The following is a 23,783-nucleotide window of genomic DNA, read 5'->3' as shown; positions in this document are numbered from 1 at the left end:
ACTGGGTGCCAGAAGGACACTCAGCACCGGCAAAGACCCGGAGAAAGAGTTACTGGGAGTCCAGACGACTTCCATCTGGGCAGGAAATCAATTTGGTCTCACTCAAGGCACTTGTCCTAGATTGATTTCCTCTTCTGACCCCAACATCATTACAATTTTAGAAAGAAGAATATACTTCTTGGATACTACTCATTTGACTCTGCAATGTTACTGATTTTAAAGAATTATACAGATGGAAAAAGAAAATTTCATCGCAGAAAATAGAGTCCCTTATTATTCCCATCAGTCTTCCAAAATGGAATAAAGAATAGTTCCACCCTTTTGAACCGAACGTTTTCTTGAAGGCTAGGAAGAAAATTTACAATTTCAGGGGGTTCCATTCTTTAGAGAATGCAGTACCTGACATTAGCAGCTTTGTATTTGTGTGTGTGTGTGTGTGTGTGTGTGTGAGAGAGAGAGAGAGAGAGAGAGAGAGAGACAGTTTTATTGAGATATAATTCACCCACCATACAATTCATCCATTTAAAAAGCACAATTCAATGAGTCCCAGTATATTCACAGAGTTGTACAACCACCACCACAATCAATTTTAGAACATTTTTGTCTCCCTAGAAAGGAACCCCAAGCCAAAGTCATCCTCAAGTCATCTTCCCCCTTTAAACCCCTACCCCCAGCCCTACACAAGCACTAATTTTCTTTTTGTCAGTGCAGATTTGTCTATGGTGGACATTTCATATAAATGTAATCATACAATATGTAGTCCTTTCAACTGGCTTCTTCCACTTCACATAATGCTTTCAACAATAACCCATGTTCTAACATATATGAAATTCTTTCCTTTTTACAATTGAAGATATTTCATCATATGGACGTACCACATTTTATTTATCTATTAATCAGCTGATGGACACTGGATCATTTCTACTTTTTGGCTATTATGAACAAAGCTGCTACAAACATTCAGTACAAGTTTCTGCATGCACATATATTTTCAGCTCTCTTAGGTAATTCTATGATAAACATTTTGAAGAACTGCCAAACCCTTTTCCAAAGCAGCTGCACCATTTGACATTCGCACCGGCAATCTGTGAGGATTCCAGTTCCCCCAGATCCTCTCCAACACTTGCTGTTACCACTCTTTTGTATTACAGCCATCTTAGTGGGTGTGAAGTGTTAGTTCATTATGGTTCATAGTGGGCTTTAAGTAGATATTTGCCAAAGAAATGAAAAAAAAAATAGACGAATGGATAATTTTTCACTTTGAGTAACTTCCACTTAAATATCCATAAATATCCATGAACACAAACCAGTCATGCAAATAAGTCTTGGTAAAGAAGCCCAGGATCTAAGGAAATCAGGCCTGTAAGATGACAGTGCCTACACTTCTGAAAACCTGGCATTAAACTTCTGGAAACCGCAATGAGTTGGACTGTAGCTGCAAAGTGGAAGGAAATCCATGTTTCCTTCATGCATATGCAGTTAGGGGAGATTAGGGGCAGAAATTTTTCCTGGGAAAGGTGAGTTAAAAGCCAAGTTTTGGCGAAGACGGTTGAGAAGGTGACGGAGTCAGGGACGGAGAACTCCAGGAGCTTCAGGACACTCCAGGGCGAGGCCTGGCTGCAGGAGGTGTCCAGATCTTAGAGGTCTTGGGTCATATCCTTTCTCTCATTTTCTATCCCAGCAGCTCATACGTTACTCTGCAAGCACTGTGTGTGTTTAACTAACATGTTTTGAATAATGTCATTGCTATAGAGATTTTATGAGCCTGGAGTTGTGTCAGTGTTAATTATTATGACAAGGTCTTGTACTTTTTTTTTTTTCCCCCTTTTATTTATTTATTTATTTATTCATTTATTTTTTTGTGCTACTGGGTGCATTAAAAATAAATGCAGACCCCAGTTTCCCGAGAATCATGGTGTGTGTGTGTGTATAAATGAGTAGCACATTTATTTCCCAAATAATATTTTCCCCCAGACAAACAAAAGTTTAAAATTAGTCAGGAGGTAATTCAATTAGTTGGTTGGCATGCAGTGGTTGGCATCACTGATATTTCAAGTCAGGTGGTAACAGATTTCCACCGTCAAAGGATAAGGTTTTGAATTTCTCTTAAAGAAAAAGACTAACTCACCAATTTTTGTGTGTGCACCGAGCATGTATGTGTGAGTGTGTTTAAGAGGTAAGAGAAGGAGGGAGAGAATGAAAGAAAAGAAAGTCAGATGAAGTGACTCATGAATGACAGAGCTCTAACTTCAGCACGGAGTAAGGTTTGGGAGAGAAAGTGGGGGAGTGGGGGTGGGTAATGGAGTTTTGGATGAAAGAATAAATAAACGAATGAATGAAGTTGGCTTGGCCCATAAACACAGGCAATTATGGTCTAATCCCTAAATGCCATTAGCATTCGTCTGTTATGATTTTTTCCTCTACCCCAACAGCCTCCTACATGAGGACCAACTCTCCATCTGGACTCCCAGTTCCCCATTTATGCCTGGTGGCCTTGGGTGTGGGCGTCTGGTAACCTGTAAAGAAGGTGGCTGCTCCCAGGAAAAGTGGATTTCAGTGTTGTGGGTGGGGGTCTCCTTTGGAGATATGAATGACCCTCTGTGCCTAGAGAAGAAAAATGTCAAGACTCATCCAATGTGTACAGATAACTGCTTTCACTGTCTTAAAGTCATTGACACAAAGGACTCTGCACCTTGTCACAAAATAGGGAGTAGAGTCAGGGCACCTAATCTGAAATCAAAACTCTATTAAAATAGCCCTTGAAAATATAAGAGTAATGGAAGATTATAAAACAACTATGGATGAAAGCATATCATGTAATCAATAGAAGAACAAAAGCATGCAACTGTTATCCTCTATTTTTGTTGTAAAAATGTTTTTTAGGACATCATTGGAGAAAAAATTTTTTATTCAATATAATGATTATCTATAACAGCAACATACTAAGAATGCTTTACAGATTGATACCTATCAATGAAAGTCCTTTAACACCTTGATATGTTTTTACATTGTATTTTCTGATTTCCCCATCTAATTTATACTGGCTAATACCTTTTGTTCTTTGAGTGTAAAGCACTGTCATTTTAAAATAAAATCTAAAAGTATGGTATAATATCTGTTCCCATTTAAATTATTGAGACCTGTATGCAATGTAAATGACTTATTACAGTTTCATATCTGTTCATTTTTGAAAAACAGTTAATATTGAGAATATAGAGTTTTTTAAGTTTTTGCTTGGAGATTGTGATTATGATTATCGTGGTTTTGTACCATTGTTTTGTTTTCTTGTTTTCCTAGTGACTTACCTTTGAGGCAAGTTCTCCGGGGTCTTTCTTTTCTAAAAATCCTGGGACCTTTTTAATTTCAGGAAGTTCAAAACTCCATATATACTGTAATATCAGCAAGAGGTTTCCATAAACAACCATGAACGGAGAACTGATCATGGCATATTTTCTTCTGTTGCGGATCATCCAAAGGGTACAGGACCAAATCAATAACACAAAAGTCAACCAGCTATGGTAGGTTATGCTCCAGGCCTTGAAGAGAGAAGGGAAGAGAAAAGGACCACGGTCAAGGACATCTGAACAGGAAAGGTCAATGACATTCAGAGGACGGCAAGGAGGGACTCGTGGTGGATCTCTGGAGAAGGACCCCAACCCATGTCACGGAGAGGAAGACGAGGGAAACACTGATTCTACTGGGAGTTACCTTGCTTTTTGATTTTCTTTAGAGAATGCAGTCAAAGGTACAGGAGTTTTCATTCCAAGTCCTTTCCCCCCAGCCCCTCATCTCTTCAGCTTTTACCTGACTTTATAGTATTAAAACCAACTCCAATTTCATTCTCCCCCTCTTTTTCCAAAATGGCTTGGGGTCAGCTCTTATGTATGAGTGATAAGTGAGAGTGTGTCAACACTAGAGTTGAGAAATGGAAAATCTCAGAATCTCTAGGTGTGGCATAATAAAAACTTGGGACTTCTTCATATTTGTATACTTCTAGCAGTATAAACCTGTATTTGAAAGTAGAGCACTTCAAGTGAGTCATTCTAGTGAATTATCAAATCCAAGGGGGTGGTGGGAACCCCTGAATTTGTAGACAGTTGGCCAAAAACGCAAGTGGCCCGGAGCCCCCAAATTTGTGACTGGTGCCTGCCGGGCAATCTTGTAGAAGCCTGCCCTGAACCTGCAGAGTGTGGTCTAACTCCAGTTTAGTTAAGAGTCAGAAGTGAACTGATAAACAGCAGTATTTGCAGTTGGTTGCAGAAGCTATTGTGGAAGTTGCTGATAGAAAGAAGTTCCCGATTCTTACACTAGGTTAGGCATACAAGTTGGGATTCGGAGATTGTGCACAGTAGACTATCAAAGAAGATATAAGTTAGGAAATTTACACAAGAAAGTGGTGTGCTAGGCTTCTGCACACCCAAAATAATAACACTGAGTTAATGTAATATAAAGCCTCGCTTCAGCTTCTGCTATGTGAAAGAAATACTAGAGAGCCTGCACACCTTTGGTCAAAACAATAAATCTTCCATTCACACTAAACTTCCAAAGAATCACAAATGCATCTCAAATTGCAGCTACTAGAACAATCTGTAAATCAGGCTCATAAATTTTTAACTTCAGAAAACTTCTTACCCTAGTTCTGCTAGTATAATTTAGAAAAAAGACCTTTAAAAATATTTTCTAGATATATTTGGGGCTAGTTGAAATCAACCATATTCCTGATATCCCAAATGCTCAAGAAATAGTTGTGAAATGTTTCATGTGTCTGTTTACTTCTGGAAAGTAGACAGGTATTAAGATAAATCGAGCCAGCTTACAACAAATAAATATTTCCTCTTAGCAGTTTATTAATTTGCTCTAAAACAGAGCTCTCTTTTAAATAGCTTTTTAATGAGTTATTTAAAATTGTCAGTTAAAATTCATGATATTTATAAACTGAAAATTAAAATTGTTTTTATTAAAAATGTTAGTAACTGACAACCATTATCAAGTCTGAATTATTTTCATGAGAAATATTATGTCTTAGAGTATTTAAGGAAAGTTAGGTAACATTTAATGTGTTTGCATTAAATAATGCATTTAATGCAGGTACACCAATGTGAAATGCAGATATAACTTTGCTATTTTTTGTGATTCAGGCAATAATCTTTCCAGATATTAAGCTTCCAGCAGATTTTTTTCCCCATTCGCTATTCTTGTTTGAAAGGGTGAGAGTGGACGATGGAGGAAACCAAGTTTTGAAGATGTATTTTCCTTTCTTTTTCTTCTGTAAGTTACTTGTGCTTTTCAATTGTATTTGGGAAGTAGAATCTGCATTATTTTGTTTACTATGCTCCATTTCAGGATGTGTGACAGGTTGGAATACTCATACTTGGTATTTTTGAACACATACATCATCCTGACAAATTTGGCTCCTCAGGACTTGTGTTCCTGTCTGTGACAAAATGTTTGCTACAGAGTGGGGAGCTTTCGGGGAAAGCAGGAACTCTTAAAACACTAATCCCGTGGCTCAGTTAAAACAACCAATGGCACCAGAAAAGGGACATATTTTTATAATGAAGGATTTGCTCTATTATGTTGTTTATACAATAGATTTTTTTCTATTAAGAGAAAAATGTGTGCTAAATTTTTTTTAAGCTGTATTTCTTTACAAAGAAAGGTCAAAACTTATCTGACTTAAAGAGAAAAAAAAGTGTATGCTCTTTAGAGTTCAGAAGCAGAATTTTAAATTGTATTTATAAAAGTTCAATACTTAAAAATCAAAGATTGGCTAGAATTTAAGTAGAGTTTGGTATGCAGACTATGTCAAGAAGTAAACAAAAATATGCAGAATTAATTTTATTTAAAGAATAGAGTTGGCAATCCCCAAATGAACCAGCTTTAATTTAGAGGCGTTTTCTTATTTTAAACTCCTTGCAGATGGAGTTGTGATAGTTACAGAGACTGAAGTTGAGCTACACAAAGGTTAATTTGGGAAACATTTTGAATGTGTTGGGGAATGTGTTTATGTATTTGTCCTCCCCTCCCCCGCCCTGCGAGTTCTAGAACTTTTTGTTTCTTATCATCAAAGGTGCCCAAAAGTTCTCAACATGAGCCATGGAATTTGGAATTTTTTTTTTTTTAAAAGGAGTGTTAGGTTTCTCAAAATCAAATCGGGCTCCTCAATAGAGTTTGTTTCCTAAAGGGGAGAATTTAGACCTTCTTTTATGTACCATCTATAGACCATGCAACTATTATTGAAGCTGAGTCACTGAAGATGGAAGATAGATCTAGAAGCGAGGAGGCACTTGCACAAATCAAGGGCTCACAATTGGCAGAAGCTCTGGGTGACCCTGGCTGCCTGATGGCCATATTGGCGAACATTTATTGCTGCTACAATTGAACAAAATCTCACCCAAATTCAAGGTAAGATGTTCATGCAACTCTCATTATCTGAAAGCAATAAAAACAGCCTATGCTAATCTCAGAGATGCTTGATACTTCTGAGAAAAAGTCCAATATGCCCTCTTAAGTTGGCAAAATAGGGATGGTCTGACATGAGAAGTTAATTTGAGAGAAATGTATTACTCTTTAAAAGGAGCTGAAGTAGAATTGAAGAGGACATGGTTGCACAGTCTATAACATAGAAATCTTGTGAACAATTACCATGACCAACCATCCTCTGCCAAGGCACTGGGAGCTTAAGGCACTCATGCCAGCCAGGAGAGGACACCCCTGTGGCAGTGGGGTGGTGGCGTTGGTCTCCAGCAAGCTTGCCGTCACCCCCCACACCTACCATCATCGCGATAAGGGCACAGATGTAACTCTGTTTCATAATAAACTGGAACACAGAGGCCATGGCATGAACTTTAATGCTTCTTTTATCCTCGGGGCTCCGTTCATCTCCACAATCTTCTTTCTCGTCCTCTTCTTCTTTCTTTTCTAGATGGACAAATACCTTCCTTAAATGTGTGCATTTTGCATACATGTCTCAAGCAGGGCAGCGCATGTAAGCTTTTAACACTGCCTTTTATTTCAGACTTCAGGAATGTTTTCCAATTAATGTAACCCTTTAGAATTTAGTCCATTAAGTTCTGCCTGGTAAGTGCTGTGGGACTGAGCACTTAGCAATCACAGGCAGAAGACTTCTGTTTGAGACGGTGTGGAAGGCATTGGGGCTGTGGCACCCGTGGTCCCCGTTTCCAGGGGCTCTTGCCCTTGTGTGACCCTCTCCCACCCCCCAAGTGTGGATGGGACCAGTGACCAGCTTCTAACCAATCGAATATTTCAGAGCTGAAGGGCTGTCATTGCCAAGATAAGGTTAAAGAGTGTGGCTTTTCCCTTGGGTGCCTATTCTCATCCTGCCCCTCGCTCACTCTGAGGGAAGCCAGCTGTGGTGGTGTGAACTGCCCTGTGGAGAAGCCCAGGTGAAAGGAGCCAAGGCCTCTTCCCGAGCAGCCAGCAATAAACTGCCAGTGGCCACCTGAGTGTGCTGGGAGCACAGCCCTCCCCAGGCAGGCCTTTGGATGAGACTGCAGCCCCCGCTGACAGCTTGGCAGCAGCCTCATGGGAGCCCCTGGGCTGGGGAAACCCAGCTGAGTCACAGCCACTTCCCTGACCTGCTGAAAATGCGAGATAATAAACATTGTTTTAAGACATTAAGTTTGGGAGTAATTGTTGCTTGGTAATAGACAATGAATACAAAGAGTATATGGAGAATGGATAGAGCAAAAGTGCAGGAAACCAGAAAGCCAATCAACCAACCCCTCTGGCAGAGTGAGCTCTGCAGGCCACAATTTCCTCTTATGTCCTGGAAAGAGGGAGAGAAGTCATACTGAGGATGGAAAAATCAGGGGAAGGGGTTGCACCACTCCTGGGTCAGAGCCTCTGACCTCCACTCCTCCAACATTGTGGCTGGGCTTATGTGAGAAAGGTGAGTCAGGAAGAGATGGAATCTGGTGGGACTTACAGTGGTGTTGCGGATCGTGACACTTCTTGGGTATATACAGCCAATAAAAATAACATTCCTGCTTTTGTTTTACTTTTGAAAGTTCAATCTATAATTTGAGTGTATTTCAGTTTGCCTTGTCAACAGTCAAAATTCCACTTATCTCTTCTCCAGAAAATAATGTGTAAATAGAAAGATGTCTAGGTTGTGGCTGAAAAGTCTCAAACTTTAGAGGGCGTAAGAGTCACAAATGCTAATTCTCGGGCCCTGCCCTGTGCGATTCTGATTCAGAGGACTTAAAGGCTCCACTTTGAATGACATCATAGGAGTTCCTGGAGAGGGTCAGTAAGGGAAAACCTTCTTTTGAGCCTGGGTTGCAAACTAAAACGCATGTACGTAGGAAGCAGAACTGGGCAAGTACTAGTGGAGTCCTGCTCCCTGAAGATCCCTGGTGCCTTCTCAGGTGGGGCGGGTGTGTGTGGGAAACTGAGCTTCCTCTAAGCTTGCTGAGGAATGCTGGCAAGTGTATCTGACTAGATGCATTGTGAAGTAGTTGTGCCATCAAGGGCAGGAGTGGGAGGTGCTGATAAAAGATGAGGAAGAAGAGAGTCAGAATATGCCTGATGAAGAGTAATGAAAAAAGGACACTGGAGAAAGCTTAATGATGCAAACTGGATGGCTGCTGGCTGTTTACTAAAGGCAGGAAAATGAGAGACAACTGTCACTTTAGTGTCATCCATGTTCAAAGAGACAAAAATCCATTGCAGTTTTGTGTAGTCACTGTGCACGTATTCTGCTCTGTTTTTTTTCCCTTATCAACAATAAACTACCTAGTTCTGTTTTATGAATTGGCATGTTCCTTTGGGTCTCAATTTCTTATTTCCCCAGTGGGGCAGTGACAACAGAGGTTGAGCTAACTGCTGCCTTATAGAAACAAGGGACTAGTGTTGATAGATATTCACAATCTTCCAGGGATCCCAGAAATTTCCATTTCTAGGTCAGATCTGCAGCTTTTCAAATGCTGGCTACATTTAAATTCCTAAAAAAATGCTGTGCAGGCTGAAAAATAAGTTCAAAGGTAAGATCTTAGCTGCAGGCCACTAATTTGTCATCTCTAGTAATATAGTCTGTGTTCCTTCAACAAAAAAAACCAAAGGAAAGGACTAGAACAAGTTCTGACTCTCCTTTTTCCTAATAGGCAAAAACAAAACAAAACAAAAAACCAAAAAAACACACCTCTTTCTTAAAACACTTCTGCAATAACCAGCAAAACTGTTAACAATAATTACACTCCCTAGTTGTAGAAAGACTAAAGTACATGCAAGCACACAGATGTAACACTAAAAATAAGCTGGCATTTAAAATCATTGTTTACCTTTTATTTTCAAACTTTGCCCCGATTATGCCACTTATTTTGGCTACAAGGATAGAAGACAAATAGCACCATGTTGCAGCAAAATACATGCAGAAATTAAGGAAATTGGTTTTAATCAGAGTGATGATGGAAGATAACACCTGGGTTTACAAAAAAGAACAAAATCAAACAAACAAAAATACAGGATAAAAGAGGGATAGGCCAAGCTTCCGAAGGGGAGGGAGGGCCTGCATGGAGAGGCATGCACCTGCCCGGTGGGCTTATTACCTGTGGATCCCTCGGAGGGCTCCCAGCGGTACTGGGGGGTGGAGTACCTGTCGGCCTTGGGGCCATTCTCCAGGGGGAGGCTGGGGTGGAGGGTGTGGTAGTCCACGGGGGTGCAGTTCCCGGTCACCAGCAGGCTCTGTAGGGGGCAGGGGGAGTCTCTCAGGTGAGGCTGCAGGGGGTCTGAACCCCAGCTGCACCTACCTTCCCAGTTCCCCAAACATCTCAGCAACATGACCGGCGTGCACTGCTCTCCAAATCTATTCTCCACCGAGTGATGGCACCAAAATGTAAATCTGAGCTCGTGACATTCTGCTAAATACCACGCAACGCGCCCTCTGTCTGGAGCCCACCTCCCGGCCCCACACCTCAGCCTGCTCCACCCAGGTACTCAGGTAAACCTCTTCAGGTCTCAGGTGGGACTTCAGAGCCATGGAGAGTCTTGGCCTGGCCCCGCGAGGTAAGCGCCGAGTGTGCTAAGGAATGGTTGCCTGTTTTTTTTTTTTTTCCCTCTGTCTCTTTGACTTTACACTTTTTGAGATATACACACACACACACAATATATATATAGACATATACACACATATATATACATATATACTTATATATAAAGACTTAACACATATACATGTGTGTGTCCCTGGACATGCAAGACTTCCTATTCAAATTATGCAACAGGCATATCTGCTGAGCAAAATGCCTAAAAGAAACCCGCCAAGGTGGTTTTTTATTTAAGTTTAAATTAATTTTTGTGTGATTACACATGATCTTGTATTATATGTTAGTGTTTTACCAGCAACAAATAAGAGGAAATTTCTGCAAAAAAAATTATTCAAAACTTATGAAAGCTTTATAGATCACTAAAATATACTCAAAGGAGCTAATTCCACTTGTGTCACTTTTATGTCACTTCCACCACATGTACACATGGTAATTCTAATGATATACTAACATCAGATGCTTTGTAGTCGTCTTGGGTCATGGACAAAAGCTGCAAAAAGCAATGCAGGAGAGCATGTTAATATGTAAGCTGAAAGCATGGTGTTTATTTATATCTATAAAGTTTTACTAAACAGTTACCCATTCTCTTAAACAAGTCAGATGCTCATTTGTTAAAGATTGCCATGCAAAATACAGAGGAGAAAATGATTGAATTGGATATAATATGTTGCTATTATAATTTTCCAGCTTCTGCTGTTAACTCTTAATTATAACAACAAAGCAGCAGCCATAACCTCCTGACTACAAAATTTGTTTTGTTCTAAAAGAATAAGCTGGTTTTATACTCCTAGAAACTTTTAACCATCTGCAAAATTCTTTTCAAGAAATGAAATTTTCACACTAAAGAAAACAGATTTGTAGTGAGGTTCAAGATTATTTTTAAGATTTCCAAAATGTCTCCAACAAAATAATTATTATATGACTGTGCTATTTAACTATGTTAGTGCCACATGTCTTCCCCAAATAATAAGCATTTGCTGTGCTTAGGTAGCCAATGGTTCTCAAATTTTTCATCTAAGGGCTCCTTTACATTCTTAAAAATCATCGAGGATCCCACAGAGTTTTTGTTTATGTGGGTTTTATCAACAGCTACCATCCTAGAAATTAAAACCAAAGCATTTAAAAATATTTTAGTTCATTTAAAATAACAATAACCCATTATGTGTTAACATAAATAAATTTATTCAAACAGCCCATATTTGTCAAAAAATAGTGAAAAGAGAGGCATTATTTTAAATTTTTGCAAACGTCTCTAATGTCTGGCTTAACGGAAGACAGATGGATTCTCCTATCTGTTTCTGCATTCAATCTGTTGTGATATGTTTTTTTGGTTGATGTCTACAAAAAAAATCTGGCACAGAGATATATGGTTGGAAAAGGAAGTAATAGTTTAACAGCCTATGCAGAAATTGTGGGCAGTCTTTTCTGATACCACACAAAACTCGACCAGTGATTGTGTCTTGGAGACTAGTTGCAATGTGGAATCTGAAACCATGTTCCTATGGCTGTTACATTAAAACCCACTCACACAGCACATAGCATGTGCCTTGTGTGGATCTTTTGACCACATTTTGCAATATGATCCATTGCTGATTTTGAAACTGTTGGTTTACTGAGTTGGGCAGCTCCATCAAAAACTGATACCCCTCATTACACAATGCACATTTGTTAAAATCACCACCAATCCCATCAAATTCATCCTTAAATATTGGGAAGTTTTCAAGTTTACAGTGGTGGATACAATCTTCCAAAATTCTAATCTTTACTCCAAAGCTTGAATTTTATCATTGGCAATAAATGCTGTCAGGTGTTTTCCTTGAAATGACAGTTGTGCTTCATTTCTTTTCAAGTAAATGTCTGCCAAATACCCAAATGCTGAATAACCATCATTTGTCGCAACAGCATGCTGTGGGAGACACAGCTTGTTGAGCTTAAGGGACCATCCTCACCGAGGCAGGCATCTTACCTGCTCAGGTAGCACTTCATGTAAACTTCCCATTTGTCACTCAGGGTATTAAAATGGCATGTACTCAAGGTTGAGACCTAATAAAAGTAATAACTATTTCTGGTTCATCAAGGATATTCTAAACTTACATTTTTTTTTTTTCCAAGGGTGTGTCAGTGTCACCACTGAACACTTTGGTGCCACTGCCTTAATTCTTGCCAAAGCACTAGCAATCTTCTCTCACCACTGCATTATACCATCAAGGCAAATGTAAACACAGCAATAAAAGGCAAATAATATCTTACTATTATTATGGAAGTAGTTTTGAGCTTATAGATTTTCCTGCAAGGGTCTCTGGAAACTCCAGAGGTTCACTGACCATACCTTGAGCACTGCTGGGCTATCCTCTCTCTGTGTCTTTCCTTTAGTGAAATAGGCAAGATAATCAGAAATGTGGAGTCTCAGTTTGCCAGGGCTGCTATGACAAATACCACAGAATGGGCTGGCTTAAACTATGGGAATTTATTGTCTCATGGTTTTGAAGGCTAAAACTCCAAAATCAAGGTCTCGACAGGCTGGGCTTTCTTCTGAGTCTGTAAGTCTGTAGCCTTCTGGTGCTGGCTTGCTGGTGATCCTTGGGGGACGGGGTGGGGGGGGGTGTTGCCTTGCCCCTCTGCCTCTGTCTCATGGTGGTCTGCTTCATTCTATGGCTTCTTCTGACTTCTGGCTTCTTCCATGTTCAATTTCCTTTGCGTATAAGAACTTCAGCCATGTTGGGTTAAGGTTTGCCCTCATTCAGTTTGTCCACATCTTAACTGATAACAACATATTCAAAGATCCTATTTACAAATGAGCTCACACCCACAGGATGGGGGGGTAGACCCTGAACATGTCTTTGTGGAGGACATGATTTAATCCCTAACACATGGTGAGATAAGGGTCCCCGAAACTCCTCAGAGAGCTTGGAGCACCCTATCTCTTCATCACTGCTGTCAGCTCACCACCTCAGCTTATTCATCAACCCTCTGTCAGCACAGGATAGACGTGCTTAGAATGAGCATGTGTCACCTGTCACCAAATAATTCAGAAAATCTACTGAATTCTCCAAAACACGGGGAAGCAAAATGCTGGCTCCATACAATAATTATGAAAGTATTTCTCTTAAAGACATTATAAATAGAGAAGGATTTTAGTCAGTCACTGTATCACTGACTGAGCTGAGTTCAAAATGGTGAATAAACGAGCATGAGGTTATATGAATAATTACCCAAGTATGACTCACTTTTCCTTTTCAATACGCACCATTGCCTCAAAGTATCATGGGAGATAACTTTGTCATGTTCATGGAGATTGCTTGGTCTTCTTTTAGTAGTTCCATGGCTTATTATCATGGCTGCCTACCCAATAGAGTGCATTGTATTTCAACACTGTGCTAACAGATGAATGTGCTTTCTCCTTTTTTGTTTATTTGTTTCAAATACTAATCTTTTTTTTAATCAAAAAATTATTTTTAGGTTTAAGAGAATTCAGTAGAAAGCTTTGAAATAGAGAATTGTGTTTTCATAGTGTATGATGGAACTGTGGTGTTTCCTTTAGACAGAGTTGTCTACTACTAAGACTGCCAAATCAGGCTCTTTATAGAAACTGTGAGCTACCAGAATTTGTTATATGGGATTATATGGCTCAGAGTCAACAATAAAATACCTTGGAAATGGAAAACGAATTTAGGAAGTGTAGATTCCCTTCTTTGTGCCTTACTTTTCTCTCGTCGGTTGGGTAATGGGCTGCATACCACAGGCTGCGCCTCCTCTCGGCCGTTATTTGGATGGGGCTACAAGCCAAGGCTCTGTCTTCTTCCTTGGCCCCCTCCTCCTGTACCTGAAACACAGAATTACCCAGAGGACCAGCTCTGCTTCCCAGAGCAGCTCCCTTAGCAGCCTGGGGGCACCAGGATTCAGTGTTTCACTTTTGCCTGGCTGTGATTATGCTTTCAAGTTAATGTATAAATTTATGGGGCTTTCTCAAGACACTTTAGAAGTGATGCAAATGCTGCCCTGTACTTGGTAAGCAGATCAATTTTAAATGTTCCATTTCCCATTTAACCCCACAAATTGCAGAAATATGCTCTACTGTTAAAAATCAACAGTTTCTCAGCATGTATGCTACACTGCATTAGAAAGCAGCTATGCAAATAATTTTGGAGGAAGGCTTTCAAAAAAAGTGTATTTACACTTGTAACCTAGCCGATGGCAATCTTAACTTATGAAGAAATGGATTAAAGGCAGGATCATTTAGAGCTCACCTATAATATGAAGCAAGAGCATACGTACTCTACAAAACTTCTCTTGCCGAATGAGACATTAGCCAATTGGATTTGATCTGTGGTCTAGGAGAGATGCTGAAGATGGAGCATAAAGAACAGAATGGTCTCAGGTGCTTTAGATGGCTTCCCAATCTGGGTGTCCCAGAGAAAAGGGCAGTGAATGATCCTTGACATTGGCGTGGAGGGAGCGGAATTGTTTTTGCTTCCCAATTCTCAGTAAGCCAAGGTAAGGCAGGAAGAACTCACTTCCTTGGGTGGGAAGTCACACTGGCTGGGTGAAGGCCCATGGAGTATATTTCACTCTTAGTGGCTCCTTCTCTCTCTCTGATGGACCTGTGTCTCAGTGCTTATATTCGGTGGCTGACATTTTTTCATTAAACGTGCCTGGTCATCTGGACTGGGATGTCTTCACCTATCTGTCTCCCAGCATTGCCTCCATGAGATCACACTTCTGCCCCAGCCCACTTGAATAAAGACCATCAGCAATGTTGGCCCTCCCTGAATTAAGCTCTATTCTCCACTATCCCCTCCAGATGTTGGGATTTGTCATATTGCTGTTAACCATATGGCTGGTAGCCTGGTCTGTCTTCCTGGCTTTCTCTTTCCTCCTCTGCTTCCTGGACAGCCCACTGCTGAGGATGCCGAATGTCTCATGGGCCTAAGAGGTCATGGCTTAGCCTTCACCCTATATTCAAGCCCCACGTTATTTGAGAAATGACATGAGATTTCATGGAAAAACTAAAAGCACTGGGAACTTTTATTAACTTGAGCACTTCAAAGTCATTCCCATTATTTGTGAGACACTATTCAGGAACAGTTCCCACCATATATTTTAATTCCTTATGTATGTATTTGTGTGTCTATGTGTGTGTTGTGTGCATGCACGTATATGTATTTATACGTGTGCTGGTAGAGAAAGAGCATAACGAACACTTCAAAGGATTTTGCTGGTACACTCAAATTTTGGGAGAGAAATGGAGAAGAATGCAACACAAGAGGATTGGGACTCCTACTGATTGTATAAAGCATCTCATTACTAGGCACTTCCTTTCTGTGGGCCAAAGGGAAAGCTGGTATATGAGAACACAATCGGCAGGGATGGGCTCTGCTTATTGGGGTAGGGGCACCCCATCAGGGAGACAGCTCAGACCCCGTTTCTTCAGCTAAGGATGGAGGCAGGTGGGACATCTCACCCAGCTTTGCTGCTTCTGTCTGAATTTGTTCTTTCTGCTTTCTCTCCTGTCGAATGCACTATGCTTTTGAGCAGGGGCCTTGCCTGTTGTGGTCACTGGCTCTCTCCCTAAGATAGAGTACCACACACAGCTGGCCTTCAAGAAACATTTGTTGACTGACTGAATGAGTGAATGAATGAATGAGTGGATGAATGAGTGAATGTTTGCCACATCCCATTGGATGTGGGTGTGAAGACAGAAAAGGAGGAAACAAGAAACTACTCCAGGGTTTCGAGCTGAAGGTATTCCATGGAGATGGAACTGGAGGGGCAGAGATCCCACCCAGGGAGCAGAGACACAGCTCTCCTGCTGCTTGGGGTGGGCTCCTTCCCCTGCAGGTGGTGGTAAAAGGTGGGAAACCCTCCTCTCCAATACCTGCCTGGTCCCAGCCCAATAACATACCTTACAACTGAGTGTATTAAAGTCAGCTAGGGCAGGCAGTAAGAGCTGACCGGAGTTTTCTGCCACTGAGAGTAGAAAGAGAGAAGCCATCTGAAGGGACATGTACTTGTTAACCCTCCCATGGAATGATGAGCCCCAAATCATGTAGGAAGATGGAATGGGGGTGGTTTCCACCCTGTCCTGATCCCATCTCGCTCAAAGAAATGCTCAGGAGGCCACAGGAACGGCCATTGGCGTGGCTGCCCAGAGGATGGCAGAAGAATGGGCAAGCTCCAACCCCTGGGATCACGGGATTGTGTCGTCCTCAAGACCCTCGCTTTGCTGTCAAACAAACACGGATTTGAATCTGAAATCTACCCTTTGGGAAATGTGCAATTTCAGACTGATGACTTTATCTGTCCAGCCTGTTTCCTCATCTATAAGGTGATTAGCGAAATACCTGTTCTTCAGAGTTATGTGTATTAAATGAGATAGTGTGTGCAAATATCCCTGCAGAAAACCAACAAAACTGACAAAACCGACAAAACACAAGCTTTTCATTCTCCTCCCACCTACCCCTTTTGGCAGCCTATAGTGACATTAGCAGAGATGATCGCCTTAATTTTGCTAGGGTTTGTGTCCACTTAATACTCGTGGCTGAATTAAAACACTCTAAAGAGAACACTACAGTTATATTTGAATACAGAACTGATGACTCTGGCAATTGATCGAAATGAGTCATTTCACCTGGAGTTTCCAGGTTACTTTAAAGACAAGAGCATGAAAACCTTTGGATCCTTACAAGGGGCTCCTGAAGCCAGATGCGGATCAGCGTGGCCAGCGTGTAGTACATCACCAGCAGAAGGATGGGGTTGGCGTGATGGTACCAGGACAGCTCTGGATTGACTACTATCTTCCAAGTACTGGAGCAATCAGTCTGAATTACCGATTTGATGCCAAACAACCTGTTTAAAAATAAAGAAAAAACAGTAAAAAGATGCAATAAATTATTTGCTCCCAACACAGAATAAAAGCACCTTGTTTTAATATATTCATTCAACATATATTATATAGATATATACGTATATGCTTGAGGCCAACATTAGCTGGTTGATCTTTATGTTGGTTCAAAATATGGCTAACATTAAATATTTGCATATCTATTAGAAATTTACGTCTTAGTGTTCAATCAGTCCTATTAAAACTCTGCATCATTGAAATGCCAAGTGAATGGAAGACATGTTGCTAAGTCCAGGTAAATGAGCAAATATTTTGTTTTCGGCAAGACTAAGCATTAGCTCATCAGCTAGTGTTGATATTATTGGGCAAATATGGAAATTGGACACCGTTCTATAATATAGCCATAACTGCCAGACATTATAAACTGGAGTTTCTGTAAGATATATTTCTATCAGTAATTTTGTTTGTGGGCAATTTGATTTTTTCAGTGCTTTATAACTGATGACCATTTACTTAGAAATATGACTTTATGAGGCTTGTTAAATCTTGTAATGGTTTATTTTTCATGTTAATTTCTACTATATAGTCAGAATATAACTGATTATATCATAGAAATAGTGTAAAAATATGATCCATTTAAAATTCGTTTCATACCAAGTTTTTCTAAGAAAGGACTCTACTAAGTGAATAAACCTGTATATGCTGAGTTGCATATATTTCTGTTTTTGTGTCCATTATTTGGGAATTTCCTTTAGCCTTTGTGTTATAGTCTTCCTTCAGTCGAAAGATCCTCAAAAACTCCATCTTCTTCACTCCTAACACTTCTTAGTATGATTAGTTTATTTTCATGAAACAAGTGCAGCACTAATTGCTGAACACAGATTTTTAAAGTAGGCTAAACTGAAATCAAATTAACTTTGTTTTTTTTTTTTTTTTTTCAGGAAAAAAGTTATACTAGAACTTCCTCTTATTATAAATCTTTTCATCGAAGACCAGGCAGATTTTTGTTGTTAGCATTTAAAAGGAAAAATTTCTGAGTGCAAACAGAGTTATGTTCCATTTAGAATGGTGGAATGTTCTGGAAAACCTTATGAAGTCCTCATTAAAATGTCAATTTCTTGTGGCAATTACACAGAACTGAAAGCTTTTAGATTTAAAATCAGAAGAGTTTAATCATCTTTTGGATTAAGCTAAGCCATGGGTTTTCAGCTACCAAGTACTTCCTCTTCTGGCCTCACACTGTGCACATGTGCTAGAAATGACCTCATCCAAGGTCAATTTACAACCCCTCTTTTACCTCATCAAAAATTTAGTAGTTATTTCTCTACAGTTGACCCATGTGCCTCCTGAAAGACTTAATAGTGCATCAACACTCCATGCTTTTTTTCCCTTTAATCATTTTTTTATTGTAGAATATATAACATGTATACATAGAAGTAAAAAACTTTCCAACTGCAATTTCACAAGTAGTTAGAGAGCAAATTTCAAAGAATATGATGCGTTACAGTTTCACATATTTCCTTATTGTGAAATGTAATGCATATAGAGATAATATCTTTCAAAGTATGATTTAACAAGTAGTTATACAGGAAATTTCCAAAGTTGTTATGAGTTACAGTACCATAGTTTCAGTTATTTCCTTATTGTCTAATATAACATATATACAAAAAGGTGATAGCTTTCAAATTACAATTTAACAAGTAGCTATAGAACAAATTTCAAAGGATTCTATGGGTTAGAGTTCCACCATTTCAATTCTTTCCTTTTAGCTATTCTAATACCCTAGCAACTAAGAAAAAGAAAATTATATGGAGATTCAGTATTCATAATCCATTGTCAAATTCCATCTTGTCTGTTACTACACCTTCCTCTAGTTTAATCACTTTCCTGAGCTTCACGGATGTCTAGGCAATGACCACCCTAACTTGCTCATGTTGAAAAGGGGTGCCGGCATTATGGGATAACGGGACACATCTGGTTGATGTTCTTGAAGAGGCCATTGCCTCTGGATTTGGGGACTTAACTGGCATAGGAGCTCCCAGAAGGATTTATGTTTTTGAAGAATAAACTTGGTGAGTGGAACTTTTATAGTCTCAGATAGGGATCTGGGTATTCTTTAGGGTTTTGGGGACTACTGTTGACTTGGGCTTATCATACTGTGGTCATTTGACATATTTAGGTGAAGCTTACATAGGAGTAACCTCCAGGACAGCCTCTTGACTCCATTTGAATTCTCCCAGCCACTGAAACCTTAATTTGTTGCTTTTCTTTTCCCCCTTTTGGTCAAAAAGGCATTCTCAAACCCTCAATGCCAGGGTTAGGCTCATTCCTGGAATCCATGTCCCACGTTGCCAGGAAGACTCATTCATCTGGGGGATCCTTTCCCAAGTCGGGGAGAGGGAGGGCATGCTTTACCTTTTATAGAATAACTTATTCCAAACCAATTTTGCACATTTCCACACGAATACTGAAGAATTGGATGTCTATTTTGTTTTGCCAGTGCACAGAACTAACAAATATGGCTAGAAATTGTAGGATGGCAGATTACTGTCCCTTATAACGATGTTTCTTTCTAAAAGAGTATTGTGAATATTGCAAGATCTAAGATTCTCTCTCTTTTTTTAAGAGGCTAGATTCTGTAGAAAGAATTGCCAGATCAAATGGGAAATTTGTACTTTGAAGTTTCATATTCCTTCTGGCACTGCAGTCTTAGGATTTTATGCAATATTCACCTTTATTTAAAATACTTCATCTTTATTTTAGACCTCCTAGAGTCCAGGATTGCTTCTTGATGTTTGACATAACAAAAAGTGATGTAATAGTGCCAGCCTTCCAGAAACTCACTCTCTAACTGGGCTGATGTGATACACTAGTTTGGTGAGCACAGGTGTTCCGGAAACCCTTTCTGCCTGTGGGCATTTGGGACGGGCACTAGGAGAAGTAGGTGGTTAGAACAACCCTGGGTATTGAAGAAGTTAGTCCAAAAAGCCTCAGATGAGCAGATAGAAGAAAACCCTGGAGAACTGGTGAGATGTTGTCAGGTTGTGGGGGTGCCAGGTTAAAGAGATTCAGAGATTGGACATAGTGAGAGCAAAACTCTATTTAGTTATTGAGGCATCACTGGATATTTACAAATTTCATTCTATTTTGATGATTCCCAAATGACTGCTCATGTCTTTACGGTGGCCCTGAACTTAGATTTTCGAGCATTCAATCCAATTACATAAAAATATGTATATATTTTGAAATTTACTAGTCACTAAAAACATTTGAAATGACTATCTGAATTCTCTCCATAGAACTTTCTCTCTGCCTGAGAAGTATACAATGGTACAGCTATGGAGCAGTGCACTCCCATTGACTGCTGGTTTCAAAGCTGAAAAGTAAAGCTTTCTTCTACTATGCATTTTGGCATACCCCTTGTTTATCTCTGATCCAGGCCCAGATCTATCAATAAGATACACTGGCTTATTGGGTAAGTGACTTACCATTTCTGAACTGGGCTTCTTCATGACATTTAATAGAATTGGGGGTTGGTGTGGGCATGTAAGCATGTGGACCAAGAAAGGACATTTTCAAGAAGATCTTACGCTAAATGGCTTAAGACCTAACAACCTCTTTCCTATCCTAGCAGAGATTCCTGGAGGCAGGTTCCCGAGGGGTGGCTGGCTCCCAGAGGACACACCAAGCCTTTGGTACACTTGTCTGTAGCACAGGTTCTCCTCTTGGACAACAGTGATGCAAAGGAAGGTCCCAGGTCTCTGGTTTCTAGTTGTCTACTTCATTGTGCCCATTCCCTCAGTTACCTTCATAAAACTCAGGTAAGCATGCTGCTTTCCTACTCAAACACCACTTTAGGAGAATAATCCAAAGCCCCAAGCAAAGTATTCCCACAAGGCCTTTCTCCACCACCTGACCTCATCTTCACTCTCCTAGACACTGAGAATTTTGGTTACATGGAACTATTTGGTGTTTAACCTGACAGCTCTGTGACCTCAGTCTTGCTATTCCTTGTTTTACTAGGGTTGTTTCCAGGTAGTCGTGACTTTTCTGGGGTCACCTGATGAAGAAGTAAGGGCATATGTCCCAGGTGAGATTTTCCCACTCCTTGACAATCAAATCCAAGGCAGCAGACCACACAGGGCTTCCCAGACCCTCTGATTTCTCTCAGGACAACTCCAGCCCCACTCCCAACTGCATCATACAACATACCCATCTCAGTGCTCTCCTTCTAGGTGTGCACAACCATCCCAAAGTATAGTCGGGGTCACTGAGGAGGACATCAGCTTTATAGGAACAACTTCTGTGAGCAATCACTCAACCCTATGCTAATTCATAACTAGTTTTAGCTGCAAGCATCAATTCCTCTTCATTCTTATTTTTTGTCCAGATATTTTTTATAGTTACTATAAACCAAAAATCTAAAACCAATTCCCAACACTTCTTGGTTAGATTTCTTCTTCCTCTTCCTTGTTTTGTTGGACACCCTTGACACCCACAAGGCCTAGTTCCAATGCCACCGTCTCCGGGAAAGCATCTAAGGTTTTCCCAAATTGCAATCAATTTGTCTTCCACAACTGTGTTTTAAATTATAGTTTGTAATTCTATCATTGTTAGTTTACATGCTTCTCTCTTTGCCCAGTTTGATCTTAATTCTTTCAAAACAAGGTATGTGTCTTGACACTGGTATTTCTGGTGGTTCCCAATACACAGCAGGCTTTATAAGTAAGCTTATTTAACTGAATTAAATAATATCAGAATATACCACGCCATTAAGTTACAGTAGTTGATTGTGGTTAGATAGGAGTAGAAGCTAAACAATGGCAAATGTCCTACTTTTGAGAAAGAAGGAAAGAAAGGGCGAGGAGGAACTTCAGGTACACAAGAACATTCTGGAATATTTAGAGACACACTGCTGCAGGCTGGACTCCGACACTGATGATTTTAATCTCTTGGTTTGGGAAAGAAGAACACAGAATAAGAGCGCAACAAAGGCACTGCAAAGCCACTTTAATTTACCTAAAGTCTATTTTGGGTCACAAAAAGAAGGTACTCATTTTTGCTTTCTCCAAGGCTTCAAACAAGAATTTTGAACTTCACTTACTGGATGGACCAACAAATAAATGCATACAGTTAGGAAATAAGACAATTTCTTTTCAAACTGAAAATCCAAGTTTATATGTAGGAAATGATTAGGAATCAAATATCCAACAGGAAAAAAATGTGGAGCAGCCTGGGCGATTCCTTCAAGAACTTATGAATGCAATTCAGGAACTATATGCAACACCCCATCACGGGAACCAGAACGTTCTCTCATCACATTTGATTACCCTCCTTCTGTAGGCTCCAGAGAGCAGTTGATTCTCCAGGCTCTGCACTCGCTGTAGAAGCCTCTCCACCTTCCACAGAGAGCTTGATTTCCACTTTGTCCTCCCTCCCTGAAGCACTCACAACATCTGACAACATAGATGGTGATGATGATTTGGCAGGACATTTGTTTCTTCTTGCACATGTTGGCAGATTTACAAAATCTCCACCTGTTTCCAAGTCCTCTGCAGACCACATCTGCTCTGCCTCTTGTCATACAGGAACCCAGACATTTGCAAGAAATACGTAGCATGGCGAATGACACCACGCTTTTAATTTAGCCTTTCTTCTCAAGAGCTCAGAGTTCTTTACGATCCAGCCTTTTCATAGTAATACAGGGAGGCCTGGTTTTCAATTAAATAAGCACTAGCTGACTGGAATGCATGAATAAACGATTAGGTTGATGAGAGTCTAAGGCAGGTTTTAAATCCTCTTATGAAGCCAGGAAATATATTCTTTCCAACTGGGGTAAAATAATTATTTTGGAACAGATAATTCTCGAGAGGAAACATCTTTTAGCAATCTTCTCATTTTTAACCTCAGACCCTTTAACTAATTGAAAGAAATGGGAGATGAAATGGAAGGGAGAAATGAAGAGGAAGCAGTGCAGGAGAGCAGCTATTTCTCAAGGAAGTTTGAGAGCAAAACACCGGCTCTAGACCAGAAACCAGGCTCAAAAGAGATGAGGCCTGACAACACTCAGCTCAGGTAAATTGAGAGGGATATTCTTGAGCTGCCAGAGCTCTGTGATTTTTACTCTCATACCATTTTCCTGGAAAGTGGGTTGGCAACAGACTCCAAAAGACCCAAGACTCTTTGCAGGGAATTTCCGTGTTGCATCTTTCAGAAGTTCATAAAACAGAAGCTAATGGAATCAGCCACCCTTATCACTGACCAGTTAGAAGGACTTGTGACTCAGTTGAGTGTCCAGTAACAAACCATTTCACAGCTCCCTGAATCTCGCAAGCAGCCTCCAAAGAGTGTAGAGTGAGGCCCCATTTCTGGAGGCAAGCCGTGGTTCAGAGGAATGTGTATGGGCTTTAGGATTAATTGTGTTTGAAGGTGTAAACTAGCAGCAAGTGCAGCTGCCCATAGAAGGCCCTTGGTGATTTAACTTTTAAAGCAAATATGAGTACCACCAAGAAGCTTGTGGAACTGATTGTGGAAAAAAAAATCACCACCTAGCCTTTGACAACAAATCTAATGGTAAAAAATCATGGGTTTTATTTTTAAAGGTTAAAAGAATGATGAATAAACAAATGGCATAGATTCTATTTAATATTTTGATTTCCAAACATGTCTCTTGAATTAAATTGCCTGGGATGAAATCACAAGAAACTTGTGAAAATCAGAGTCTGTTGGGTTAAATGGAAAGAACAGAAATCCAAATACAGATTAAATTGTTGCCTATATTATTAGTTTTGTGGCATTGAATGTGGTATTTAATCTTCCTAAGCCTCAATCTCCCCATTTGGTAAATGAGGCTAGAAAATATGTACCACAAGGAG

At 40.1% G+C, this 23,783-nt stretch overlaps 1 protein-coding gene across 2 annotated transcripts in view; it reads right to left on the bottom strand.

Annotated features, from left to right (window-relative positions):
• The window catches only part of PIEZO2 (piezo type mechanosensitive ion channel component 2), a 490,353-nt gene that overhangs the window by 121,406 nt on the left and 345,164 nt on the right, over positions 1–23,783 (bottom strand). For both annotated transcript variants that reach the window (XM_037806169.1, XM_037806170.1), the window contains exons 8-13: positions 16,751–16,913; positions 13,771–13,890; positions 10,519–10,557; positions 9,570–9,705; positions 6,776–6,921; positions 3,306–3,536 (exon numbers count right to left, since the gene is read on the bottom strand). In XM_037806169.1, the coding sequence (XP_037662097.1) occupies positions 3,306–3,536; positions 6,776–6,921; positions 9,570–9,705; positions 10,519–10,557; positions 13,771–13,890; positions 16,751–16,913 (835 nt within the window). The remainder of the gene's footprint in view (positions 1–3,305; positions 3,537–6,775; positions 6,922–9,569; positions 9,706–10,518; positions 10,558–13,770; positions 13,891–16,750; positions 16,914–23,783) is intronic.

Source organism: Choloepus didactylus, chromosome 16, assembly GCF_015220235.1.
Source record: "Choloepus didactylus isolate mChoDid1 chromosome 16, mChoDid1.pri, whole genome shotgun sequence".
Lineage (NCBI taxonomy): Eukaryota > Metazoa > Chordata > Mammalia > Pilosa > Megalonychidae > Choloepus > Choloepus didactylus.
This window is presented reverse-complemented; position numbering and strand designations above follow the sequence as displayed.